We start from the raw sequence: 14,135 nt of genomic DNA on the forward strand, positions 1-14,135 counted from the left end.
TTTAAAACAAGATACATCAATCTTAAATTAAGCCTCGTACTCTTCTAGGTCTGAGTGAACATACATCCAGCAAAAGAATAATAGCTAGGTTACAGTTTCTTTTCTCTATGATAACATGAAAAAGATAATAAAATATTATTATTTGATAAATCCCGTAGCACTGTCATATAGTTAATGGGCAAGTAGGCAGCTTATCAGAAACAAATATGGGAAGATGATCTGGGCTCTAACTCTGATATTAGCTTTGTTATAACTTGAGCAATTTTGAAATCTAGAGTTCTTCCCGGTAAAAATAAATCCTTTGAACTGTTTAATTTCTAAGGTTCCTTTCTGCTAAAGAGTGTCTATTCTGTTGTTAGTTCTGTGAATCTAGTAAGAAAGAATGGTACTTAAAATTTAGAATTGTAAATAGTCTTAGGCCTATTATAATTGTTGTTCTTTTTCTTCTGATTATTGAAGTGTGTAACATGAAGGTCTTTTCTTTAACCCAAGTCCTAAGCCAATTATTTACTCTTTGAAAGTCTACAAAATAAATACTTGCAAATGGTATATAACTATGATAACATTCCCTACTTTCTTAATAGTTTTACCTCTGACACTAAAAGAAGTTTCTAATTATCAATTTTTAAAAGTTTCTAATTATCAGCTTTTTAGTGTATTCCCTTAATCTGATTCTAAGTTTAATAATACTACATCTGTTATGTTGTTTTAGATATTCAGCTTTACCACAGTGAAACATTAGAGCTTATGCTACGTAGATGGTCCAAGTTGGAGAAAGACTTTAAAACAAAGAATGGAAGATATGACATTAGTAAAATCCCTGACATATATGACTGTATAAAATATGATGTCCAGCATAATGGTTCCTTGAAATTAGAAAATACAATGGAATTATACAGGCTTTCGAAAGCATTAGCAGATATTGTTATCCCTCAGGTAAGTAAATCTAGGAATCAGTTTTCTTAGAGTGTTCTTTAGATTCTTTTAAAAAAGTTCTGTCACTGGAAAAAAGATAGTTGGTTTTTATCTCTCTATAAAATCCATAACTTTTAAAGGAAAGTTAAGTAATTATGGACTTATATTTTAAGCTTTTTATTGTATTAAATCATTACTTGATTTTCTAATAATTTAATTACAATGATAGTTTAATAGTTTAATTACTACTTATTATGCAATAAAAAAGTTTTCTTTTTTTTTTCAAAATACCTGCACATAATTAAATAGACTTGCAAAATTTACATAGGGCTACAACTACCTTTTTCTCCCACTCCCCACAAACTTCCATATTATGTACTATATGCAAGTATTTTGAAAAAAAAAAATGTGCAAGTAGTTTGAAAAAAAAATTTTTTTTTGAGAGAACGGGGGAGGGACAGAGGGAGAGAGAATCTTAAGCAGGCTTCACACCCATTGCAGAGCTGGACATGGGGCTCCATCTCACGACCCTGAGATCATGACCCGAGCGAAAATCAAGAGTTCACACTTAATTGCCACCCAGGTGCCCCTTGAAAAAATTATTTGAAGGTCAAGGTGTAAGTTATTATTGGAAGGGTGCAAGTCATGGGTCTTTTCATTTATAGGAGAATAAAAATAAAGGTGTAACCAGAATTCAAATAATTGAAATGTAATTAGGCAGAGAATCAGATGGATAAATAAAGAGGCAAATGACAAGACAAGTGAAATACAGAACATGATAAAGGAAAATGGTTCCAGATTCCCTGAGCTGAAATCCAGAGTCAGACCCCTGACTGTGTCACCTGGTACTCCTAAATTCTTCTTAAATTTGGGACCTGTTTTCTACTCAATGACAAAAGATTATTTGGATATTATAAAGAAGAGATTGGAGTATATCAGATATTCTACCTATGAATCAAAGTTAAATAGAAGGAAAAAAATGGGATACCTGAAAAATATGAAGATGCTGAACAGAAGTAGTAGCCTTACTTAAAAATACGTATGAAAATGGTTCAAATAGTATCAGTGTCCCTTAATTTTCACAGAAAGTTCAGGAAAAACTACAAACTTAAAAAACTGGGAATTCAGACAGTACACAACTTACCTATAATTATTTGTGTACCTGCTAAAGATTAGCTTATTCTTTCAGCCTGAGAGAACACTGCTTACTTGTTTGGTCAGATGTGTAATATAGACAATCTTAAGTATATTGTATGATCCAGTGATGTGCAAAATGAATTCTTAAAAAAGAAGATAAAAATACGTCACATATCAAGAATATACTTTGGGCCTTTTAGGAAACTTCTCCTATGTATCTATGTATTTTAGGTGTATTGCTTAAATCACTGAAGAAACTTCTTACCATCTCTTTATAGCTTAAATATTTATAACGAATTTTTCAAAGTACTAAGAATCAGTAAAAATGAGAATGGGTTGGGGATTTGAAGCATCATATATATCTTTTAAGATAATTTGTCATGCTTGGGACGCCTGGGTGGCTCAGTTGGTTGGACGACTGCCTTCGGCTCAGGTCATGATCCTGGAGTCCCGGGATCTAGTCCCGCATCGGGCTCCCAGCTCCATGGGGAGTCTGCTTCTCTCCCTGACCTTCTCCTTGCTCATGCTCTCTCTCACTGTCTCTCTCTCAAATAAATAAATAAAATATTAAAAAAAAAAAAGATAATTTGTCATGCTCAACTGTTCTCAGTCTTTATTACAGTAATTGTCTTCGGATGTAGTTAGGTTAGATCTCAGCAGTCTGAGAATTTACTTGAAGACATCTCCAAAATTTCTTTCTTGGATAAATTACTTATCCAAATCTTTGGATTCTTCAGACAGCATTTTGCCTGTTTACAAGAATCTGTTTTATTTTTGGTAAATTTATAATTACATTTTGGAAAAGTTGTAACTTTGAAAGCAGAGGTTTTTTTAAATATGCTTTTCTGTAGTTCTGAGATTATAACTTGAGTAGAGGTCAGCTTTGGGTTTACCTCCCTAACTTTTTGGTTTGATATTCCTTATTGTGGCAGAAACTTGGGATTTCTTCTTTTTTAATGGAGTATTGAATTCAGTCCAGTAAATATTATTTTGCTTTGTTAGCTTTCCTAAATCCACAACTATGGATGAAATGCATTTATTTCCAGTCACTTAACAAACTAAAAGTTATTAATATATTTATGGTAATTATGATGAAACTGTAGTTTATAATGGAAAAAAATGAAAATTTTGCCTACTTATTTCTCAAGGAAATTAAGACTATTTCAAGCTTAGAGACTTGATTATTCAGTCAAATAACGTAGAATTTTGACTAGTTTAGAATAGGCTAATTTAGATTGAGGATATCACTATCTGCAAGAAAAATGGGTATAAGAACTGGTATACCTCAAAGTGTTATGCCTCTAAAAATGTATTTCTGTGCTTACATTGAATTGATTAATTCTTAAATGTACACTGTGTGAATTATGTAATTCTAATCACAACTAAGCTTAAATATGCAGTTTATTGCTTTTATTTATTTTAAATTAAACTAATTTAATTATTATAAATATTTTTCTTTTGATAGAATTAACTTTCCACTTTTTAACTAGTCTCAATTTTCATCAAATAGAGGCCGTGTCTTAAAAATGATGCTTAAAAATAGTCATGATGTTATGGCAGCAGATAAGAACCTCTCAAGACTAAATTTGATATTAAGGTTCTCTTAACTGGGATCACATTTATGAGCATTTGAAGACAATTTGTTTAGTTATTTATGGATTATGAAGTGGAGAGAATTGTTTATAATAGCATTTACTATATAAAGTCCATTGATACTCTCATTAAATATAACCACATAATAAGCTTTCAGATAGCCTCATCTGGTATTTTAATTAGTTCTATCTATGGCAGAAATGTTGTAATTACACGTGGGAACTGGGATATCTAAACAATTAATTATTTGATCCTACTTGGTGGTGGCAGATGAACAAAACATGTATGTTGGTTAAAGGGAAAAATTTCTTTATTACAAAATTAATATGTTTGTGTAAAATTAGAAAATGTAGAAGTCACTGTGATATTACCAACTAGAGGAAAACATTTTAATGTTTTAGAAAATTCTTAAAGGATTTTTCTCTTAAATTCATGAAGATATAATTTTTCTCATACATATAACAAACATATTCTTTGCACAAATGGAACCAGAAAAAGCATACTCTTTTACTACCTGATTTTTTTTCCTTCACTTAGCACCAAGAACTTCTTTCCATATCATTAAAGCTATATGTACATCATTATTTCTAATGGGTAATGGTATGATATTTATTTATTTAACCAATTTTTCGTATTTGGGAATCTGGACTCTTCATTTCTTTCACTCTCTTTTCACATGTCTTTACATATACTCAAGACTGTTTTTGTAGCTGCAGAAATCTTTCACTAGTTTTTTTTCCAGGTAAACACAGTGTGAAAGCATCTGTCTCTTCATACCTTGCTAACAACACAAAAAAATTTCACCTAATGGTTTTTAGTTCCAGTATTTTCCTTTTATTTACACTTACACAATTACATATATATCTTTTTTACATACTCTGTTCACAGTCATCTATATTGGCAAGACTGTTGAACCAACCAAATTTTAGTTTATGATAAAGGGACCCAAGAAGTTTCTATTTTCATGGGCCTTCCATCTGTAATCAGTCAGCCTTTTCTTTACTTGACAGTTCTCAGTTTTATTATCCATATAGAGTTTTTGCTATTTGGGAAGTATCTGATAGCAGGAAGTAGTCTTTAAATTCAGGATATCTTAGAATAAACTTGGAGAGAGAGGGTATGCCTGTTTATTCCCACCTCCTCTCTGTACTCCTTTCTGTCTCTGTCCCTCCCTTTCTCACTTTCGGCTTTTCTTCCTCTCCCTCTTTTCCATCTACACACATATCACAGCTTTTTCTCTTTATACATCAGGTCATTTTCTAACCTGTTTCTTTGAACTGTAATTTTTATTAGAATTATTATTATGATTATGTTTTCTTAACACTTCATATTGTAAAACCTCATTGTAAGTTTGATTAACTCATAATTATTATTGAAGTCATTAAATATAATTACATTACATTTTTTGCTCACCACTTTCAAAGCATTAGCAAAAGTCTTTTAAGTGATTTTTTAGCCTTTTTAATCTTTGGCATTTGAATAAACAAAATCTCATGGTTTCATTTGTATTTCTTTTCATAGGTTTATTGACTGTTATTCTGTGCTCTAGTGTTTGTGTCCTTAGTCCATCTTTTTTTTAGGATTGTTTCTACATTTAAAACCTTATGATTGAGTCAAACTACTGTCAATTAAGATTACATTCATTCATTCATCCTCCCTTCTTCAGAAATTACTTGCTTTTTCCATTCTACCAAAAAAAAAGTCTTTCCAATTATACTTAGAAGTTTTAGGATGGTATACTTGCAGTTGCAAAAAATGTAAACTCAGAAATTTGTAATGTTCAAAAAAAGAAGCTTAATAAAGGTAGTTGTCTCTTACCTAGGATGTTTTAAATAAGCAGCGCATTTGCTAGAGTGCTTTGTCATTATACCCTTTTTCTAATAATGATATTATTTTCTGCTCAGGAATATGGTATAACTAAAGCTGAAAAACTGGAGATTGCCAAAGGCTACTGTACTCCTCTAGTTAGAAAAATTCGCTCAGACCTCCAGAGGACACAAGATGATGACACTGTAAATAAACTCCACCCCGTGTAAGAGACTGTACTGGTATTGTAAATCTATAGGCACCTGCTTTTGCATACTTCAAATCTAATGTTCCTATGAAGAAATCAGGAATGTGTTGCTTATTGCACTGTGGAAATAAGGATTACTGAGGTATTGCTAACATTTAACTTCCAACCAAGGTTCTTTAGGGGTCCAAACTGAGGAAGAACTGAGATGAAAGGGGACATGTGTCATCTTTCATATGGGATCATCAGTGTGTACCCCATTCAGCAAGATAAATATCTGTGAGCTTCTTTAGGGTTATGACCTTTGTCAATTTTTTTTTTTTAAAGATTTTTATTTATTTGATAGAGATACAGTGAGAGAGGGAACACAGGCAGGGGGAGTGGGAGAGAGAGAAGCAGGTTTCCAACTGAGCCCGATGTGGGGCTCGATCCTAGGACCCTGGGATCATGACCTGAGCTGAAGGCAGATGCTTAGCAACTGAGCCACCCAGGTGTCCCCGACCTTTGTCATTCTTATTAGAGGAGCTAAAATGACCTATTTACAGTGAATTTGACTAATATTAATTTTTTTTAAGATTTTATTTATTTGACAGAGATCACAAGTAGGCAGAGAGGCAGCAGAGAGAGAGAAAGGGAAGCAGGCTCCCTGCCGAGCAGAGAGCCCGAAGCAGAGGTTGATCCCAGGATCCTCAGACCATGACCTGGGCCAAAGGCAGAGGCTTTAACCCACTGAGTCACCCAGGCGCTCCAAACTAATAAGTCTTTTTTGACTAATTTCAGAGATCCCAGTTAGTTCTAGTTAATCTTCATGTTAGAGGAATATCTAAAAAGATAACTCCTCAGTTGTGGTTGGAAGAGGGATAGATTTACTCATTATAGTTTTTTACTTCTAGTAAGAGTAAATTCCATTACAAAATAATTTCAATACTTAATGTTTGACTAGATGGTTATGTTCTAACATTGTCTGCTACTAACTTTAGGTATTCCAGAGGTGTTCTGTCTCCTGAACGTCATGTCCGTACCAGGTTATATTTTACCAGTGAAAGTCATGTACATTCTTTGCTCTCTATTCTTCGCTATGGTGCCTTATGCAATGTAAGTAGAATAAGCTATTCCAATCTACCAAGTATGGTTCCTTGAACTCATAATCAAATCACTAGTACCAGTTTTTGCTGTTCAATTTCAGTAATTGATCATTTGCCATCATTTGTCAAAGGTCTACTATACACCAAGCACTGTGCTAGATGTTGGGGATAAAGACATGTTCTCTTCCCTTTGGAGAAGTTTAAGCAAACAATTGCATAAAATATTTTAGGTAATGTTATAGACTGGTGGTAATTAGATAAAAAGAACCTGATGAATTTGAGTTATTTAGGGGGTAGAAAGAACTTAGTGTTTGTTTGGATATTGTGCTTCTCATCTCTAGTTAGTAGTGAGTCATACCAAAATTTGGCTTAATACAGCCACACTTACTTTTATCTCCCACAGTTTAAAGGATTGACTGTGATACACTTAGGCAGTTTCACTTTGGGTCTCTGATGAGGTTGCAGTTAGACAATGGCAGGGGCTTGAATCTACTTAAAAGATTTCCTCTCACATCTGGTACTTGATGCTGTATGTCAGCTAGAACTTCAGCTGGGATTGTTGACTAGAATACCTATATCTGACCTCTCCGTGTGACCTCCTGCTTCCTCAAAACATGGTGGCTGAGTTCCAAGATTGAGTTTCATAATGGAACAAGCATGTGCAAGACTTTCTTATGATCTAGCTTATGCAGTAACATACTGTCACTTCTACTGACCTGAATTGGTTGAGGCAGTCATCGAGGTTCATCCAAATTCAAGGGTTGGGGAAATAGATCTACATTACTATATGCATGGAGTGTCATTGTCACATTGTAAGATGAGTACTTGGGATTAGATACATTTGGTGGCCATCTTTGGAAAATAGGATCCATCACAATCTGTCTGTTGAATACACAATCCATGTTTCTCCTATATACAAAATTCACTTAATCTCTCATACAATATTACCTGTCTTATTTTATTACATCATAAACTTGACATCCCAGGTTTCTTCATCTAAGTCAAGTCCAGATATAGATGGGGTTCCTTGGACACAACTCCTGAATGCTCAAGAGCATTCGATCTTAATTCAAAGACCTATGAACTGAAGAGACCAATTATCTATCCTTCAAATATCCAACATACAGTGATGGGTTAGGCATTAGGCATAAGATAACTGCTGTAGATGAACTTTTCAAAAGAGGATAAAACAGAAGGTGCATTGTAGTCACCGGTCCATAGCAATTTAGCAAATCTCCCCAGGTCCATGTTGCCTATTCTTTATTTAGGGCTCTGTCATACTGCCAGGAAGTTGCTTTCAATGGCTCATGGCTTCATAATTTGGGTTCTTGATTGCTTCATCTGGGTCCTCCTTCCTTTAAAATAAAAAGTAGCTCATGTTTGCAGTTGAGTAGTTTTCTTCAACCTGCTTCCTTCCCAGAGAAGTTTGGGGTTCCAAACATATGTTTATTTTTAGCTCAGGTGGTGTTATTTAAAAAAAAAAAAAAAACAAAATGGAATAATTTAGAATATATACTGTATTAAACACACCAAACCTAAAGATCTCTTAAGGATAGCCCTTTCTACCTTGGGTTCCTTATGTGGTTACTAAGGGATGGCACTCAGCAATCCTTATTGCTTAATACTGAGCATGTGGAGATACACTCCTAGGATCCCGAGAAAGTGTGTTTCTTTGGAAGATCTGTGAAGCACCTCATTACAGCTTTTGGAGGTCTTAGCAAGTGTTTTTTATAATTGCGCTATGTTATGGCAATCTTGTGTTCCTTTCTTCTCGAAAGTCTGTTAATTACAGCATCGTTTGGTACCTGAAAATGCTGTGAATGAGAAACAGTTTTATTTTTAGACCCAGCAAGCTTCTTTATAATTGACAATTTCCTTGTAGCTTATCTCTCTCCTAGTTTATCACGGGCAGTGAGAAGAATCTTGGTGACATGTTCAGCACTTGTCCTAAAAGTCTCCAAAACTAGTTCATTAGAAATACTTCTTATTTATTTTCCACTGTCTACAGGCTAGTGTTTTCTATACTTTATGCCACTACATAGCAGGAGTTCATTTTCCTGTAGCTTCCAGTAACATTTTTCTTACCATTATATAATCCCTCACCAACAACCTCCTCCAGCCTGTTAGGCTTTCACTAACGCTCTCGTCAGGACCTTTCCAGTGCTCACACGTATGGAGAGTGAGAAAGAAGAGAGAGTCAAGAAAGATTCCTGTATCTCTAATGTAGGTAATTTGGTAGATGATCCTACCATTCACTGATAAAAGTAACACTTGGGAGGAAGATTAGGTCTTCAGAAGGAAAAATAATGAGTTTAGGTTTAGACAGCTTGAGTATATTTGTATGTTAGGATAGAGGTTTGGGTTAAATGTACAGAGTTAGGAAGCCAATATACAAATGATAGCTAAGGTGGTAGCTAGTAATAAGGTTCCCAGGGAGTTTGTCATTGAAATGATAAAATGACATTGTAGGGATTGGCAATGAAAGTGATAGTGTACAAAAGAGACTTAGAAATTTTAATATCTGGTTTCTCAGTACACCCAAACTATAGAATACCTAGAAAAAATTTCACTCTATTGTGTTTTTTTTTTTTTTATTTATTTTTTTTAAAGATTTTATTTATTTATTTGTCAGAGAGAGAGTGAGCGAGAGCGAGCATAGGCAGACAGAGTAGAAGGCAGAGTCAGAGGGAGAAGCAGGCTCCCTGCAGAGCAAGGAGCCCGATGTGGGACACTCTATTGTGTTTTATATAACAGAGATATATTTCCATCCATCTCTAAAATTGCAAAAAATAAGAATTTTCCTTCAATTTTCTCTGTATGTATTGGTGTACACATCCGTACACATCTGTTAACAAAGTGGTTCTTAAAAGAAAATGTAGTTTTGTCTTATCTTTTTAATAAAGGGCATTTAGATATATAATGAAGATTGGTCAGTCTCTTTTTAAAAATGTTGTATTTATTTATTTATTTGACAAAGAGAGAGATCACATGTAGGCAGAGAGACAGGCAGAGAGAGAGGGAGGAAGCAGGCTCCCCGCTGAGCAGAAAACCCGATGCAGGGCTCGATCCCAGGACCCTGAGATCATGACCTGAGCAGAAGGCAGAGGCTTTAACCCACTGGGCCACCCAGTCGCCCCTGTTAGTCTCTTGATTCTTAATTTTATCATTAGCCTTGATGAATAGTTAATATTAAAGTTATCCTAAAATTATTTCAGTCCTCTGTTCTCATCAAATTTTCTCATTCCTATGTTTTTCCTTCTTGTTTCAGTTTCTTTGTCCCATTAAGGAATAGCAAAGTGACATCCCTTGCATGCATATGTGCATTATTGAGCTTTAATAAAGGAAATTGTAGGAAAAAATGATACTTAATTAGCAAGTAAGGAACTTAATTTATCCAGTAGTAATGATGGAATTGTTTGTTTTGGGGGAGAAAAACTACTTCTCCTATGTGGTTCCTTTTTGACTCGTACACTTATTTAGAAGGTGGAAGAAGCATGGAAGATACAGGAGCCAGCAGAACAAGCCTGTGGAGCATTTTAGTGAGCAGTGGGATGAAATGGCAACAGATAGGATTGGAGAGCCAGTGCCTTGATGATCCTAAAGGGGATTGGGAAACCATTTTTAAGTAAATGGCTTTGGTTGCTGTGTGGACAGCAGATAGTCTGGAGTACATGTTAGAAAACCAGTTTGGAAGTTCTCTCACAGTGACCTGAAGAAAGGTATAACTTGGACTAGGGTAGTGGTAGTAGAATTAGAGCTTGTTGAGTATATATTGCATTCAGCTACATTTTTAAAACAGAAGCTGAGCAGCTCCATCCTTTTAAAAATTTGCTTCCAGGATTTCAAAAAAAATTATTTTTCATGTTAGTAAATACATGTAGGATCTTTAATATCATTATGATGTCCCATTTTCTAATATAAAAAAGTTAATTTATTTGAACTGTAATTCATTATTGCAGTTCATGTTACCTTTATAAGACCCTATAAGTGGTATCTTAAAACCTTGTTCAGTCTCTCCCCACTTGAAATTTTTTATTTTTTTCAGTGTGAACTGGGTAAAATCTAGCTCTCCATAATGGATTTTATTCAAAAAGGTGTTTGTTAAGGAAACATGATTGTAAGTAAGATTTCAGGGAATGTATTTAATAAGACTTAATTTAAAAAAGATATTTTATAGATTCTTGAATGTTAATTGTGTTCAAGAAGATGCTACTAAATATTATTTAATTTCATATGTTCATTAGACTAGACCTAGGAGAATCTATAACTGAAACACTGAATTAGATATTATTAAATGGTGTTTTCATTAATAATATAGGATCACAAACTCTAATATATCTTTTTACTTACTGAAAATTTTTAGTATTAAATTTAAATCCATTATTTATAGTAACTCACATTTAGTGAAACTCAAATGCTATGCTAATATTCTCCCTTACCAATTTTGAAAAAAACGCAGATACATCTTTGCATATATTCCTACCGCAAATACACAAGCAGGCACGTGCAGACAAACACAGACTCAGTTTTTTCCTCTGGAATGTTGCTTAGGTTGGGAATAGCTTCCCTAATGGCTTTGCATTAGAGCATTTAGAGGTGTGGATATCCATTTATTAAAATGATGCTAAGTATACATGGAAGAATACAAATTATGTGATGTATATTTAACTTTACTTTTCTAGAAACTTCAAAAGGGGAATGCTTCCTCAGAGATGTGTAATGTCTAAATTCGAAAAGTAATACATGCTGGTTTGAGATTTTGTTGTTGTTTTTTTAAATAAGTAATCAACATGTGGTCTTGTAAGTTTAGGCTTTTGTGTGTCAAATTTCATTTTTTAAAACAACAGAAATCTTCTGAAGTCCAAAATATTGTATACTCTTACTGTATGCAAAAAATTGTTGTATGAATTTATTTCTAAAGTTTATGACATATGAAATGCAGGAAAGTTTTCTGTGATGTAGACCCTGTTGCGCATTGACTGTAGACTTTGTACTTTGAGTAGTTTTGCCTTTTCAGATAGAATTTTCTACTTCGAATGCTTGTAGTACATTTTCTCTAGGATTCCTTTCAGTTCTCATGCTATATGATTATATGTTTAAATACCAATGATTACCTAAATGAAGATGGAGGAGTGATGAAAGAGATGATAAGATTAATCAAACTTGTAAATATTCCACCTTCTGCTGATTATTTTAAATACCACTGCAGTATAATGAGGCATATTTACTGATAAGTGTGTATTACATACATTGACTATATAATACCGGGAAAAATAGCTCTACTTTTAGAGGATAGTATTCTGTTTATGAAGGGTGATTCCACACTTTGGGAGTTAAGTTTAGCAACTCACTGCCCCTTACTAAGCCTCAAAATACAATGTGCTTTTGTATTTCAGAGATTTTTATTTTTACTTTCTAGAAGCTATTTAAAAAGTCACCATTAGACTTTCTATTACTGCTGATAAGAGATTCTTAAAATACTTTAGCTAAACATAAATAATTTATCAAGACTTAAGTATAGTTGAGTTATTTTGAAAGGTTGAGCATATACGTATTTACCTTGTTTGTGTGGTATCACTCAGGATTAAACAAACTACCATAATGAAAATAAAGTGACTTTCAAGTAAAGTGGTATGTGAAAAATGCTTTTATACCTTTTGTTCAGGAATCAAAGGATGAACAGTGGAAACGAGCTATGGATTACTTAAATGTTGTCAATGAACTCAATTATATGACTCAGATTGTGATCATGCTTTATGAAGATCCTAACAAGGTAACAAGAGTTCTTGATTTGTATGTTATTATCAGAGGTAAATAAGTAGCCTGTAGTTTTTCATTTTGGAAATGTTCTATAATATTTTTTAGGATCTTTCCTCAGAGGAACGCTTTCATGTTGAATTACATTTTAGTCCAGGAGCTAAAGGATGTGAAGAAGACAAAAATTTACCATCTGGCTATGGATATAGACCAGCTTCAAGAGAGGTAATAAAGATGAAACTCGCGGTGTTTGGTTACTATAGTTCTAGATTTCTGTAAGAATTTCCTGTTAATATACTTCAGTTTTTACCTCAACTACCAAGTTGCAAGATGATATAAATTTCTTTATGTATGATTTGGGCAGACAACATTTCTAAGCATACTAGACTTTTATATTTTATTTAGATTTTTTGTATTTTTAAGACCAGTATTTAGAATGCTTAACTATAGTTTTGGTTGTTGTATTACTTGAGGACTAGTGCATGGTAAACACTGTGCTAATGAGCACTTGGTACAAATTATTGTTGTTTTAATCCTTACACTAACCTTACAAAGTTAAATATGTATTCAATTTAAAACTTATCACTAAATTATAATTCATATTGATAAATCATACACTTATGATTTAGCTTAATGATGTGTTACAGAATGAACACAATTACAAAATAGCCAGGCAGGTTATATGTAGCGTATTATCGTCATTCCAGAAGACCCCTGTATGCCCCCCTCCCTATCCAACCTCTCTTTCTTCTCCTCAAAGATACATACTGTTATCAACTTTAGCACCATGTTTGAATTATGCCTATTTTTGAACTTTTTATAAATCGCAAAATATATGCTTTTGCGGGAGTGTGAGTGGGTTTGGCTTCTTTCTTTCATTATGTCTATGAAATATATCCATTCTGTTCTTGATTTTTGTTGTCATGTAGGATTACATGGCAACATTAAAGATAAATAAATACAGTGCAATGTGTTCATCTCTTCTACTTTGATCATTTATTTGTTTCTAGTTTAAGCTATGAAGTTGCTTTCATGAACATTTTTTTTTTTTAAGATTTTATTTATTTATTTGATAGACAGAGATCACAAGTAGGCAGAGAGGCAGGCAGAGAGAGAGGAGGAAGCAGGCTCCCTGCTGAGCAGAGAGCCCAATGCGGGACTCAATCCCAGGACCCTGAGATCATGACCTGAGCCGAAGGCAGCGGCTCAACCCACTGAGCCACCCAGGCGCCCCTCATGAACATTTTTGTACAAGTCTTTTGGTGAACATATGTACACATTTCTTTTGGATATACATCAAGGAGTAAAATTGCTAGGTCATAGGGTGTATATGTTCAAGTTTAGAAAATACAATCAAATAGTTTTCTAAAGATACTGCCATATCCTTGTCAGCACTTCGTATGGTCATTGTTTTTAATGTAGCTATTTTGAAGGCTATATAGTGATATCTTGTCATGGTTTAATTTTACATTATCCTCTGACCAGTAAGGATTAGCAATTTTCATATGTTTATTGGCCATTTGGATATGTTTTTTATGAAGAGCTACTGGCTTAGAACAGCATGATGTTGAATAGAAGTGTTGCTATTAAACACTTCACTCACAGTGCCCATGGGTGGCTCTGTCAGTTAAGCATCT

General features: G+C 33.8%; 1 protein-coding gene across 17 annotated transcripts in view; it reads left to right on the forward strand.

Annotated features, from left to right (window-relative positions):
* The window catches only part of PPIP5K2 (diphosphoinositol pentakisphosphate kinase 2), an 80,260-nt gene that overhangs the window by 41,307 nt on the left and 24,818 nt on the right, over nt 1-14,135 (forward strand). For all 17 annotated transcript variants that reach the window (XR_009354073.1, XR_009354075.1, XR_009354076.1 and 14 more), the window contains 5 exons: nt 713-936; nt 5,550-5,677; nt 6,637-6,751; nt 12,407-12,514; nt 12,607-12,723. Coding sequence is in view for 14 of the 17 variants with exons in the window: in XM_059175590.1 (XP_059031573.1) it covers nt 713-936; nt 5,550-5,677; nt 6,637-6,751; nt 12,407-12,514; nt 12,607-12,723 (692 nt within the window). In the remaining 3 variants the exon portion in view is untranslated. The remainder of the gene's footprint in view (nt 1-712; nt 937-5,549; nt 5,678-6,636; nt 6,752-12,406; nt 12,515-12,606; nt 12,724-14,135) is intronic.

This window comes from Mustela lutreola, chromosome 5 (assembly GCF_030435805.1).
Source record: "Mustela lutreola isolate mMusLut2 chromosome 5, mMusLut2.pri, whole genome shotgun sequence".
Classification (NCBI taxonomy): domain Eukaryota; kingdom Metazoa; phylum Chordata; class Mammalia; order Carnivora; family Mustelidae; genus Mustela; species Mustela lutreola.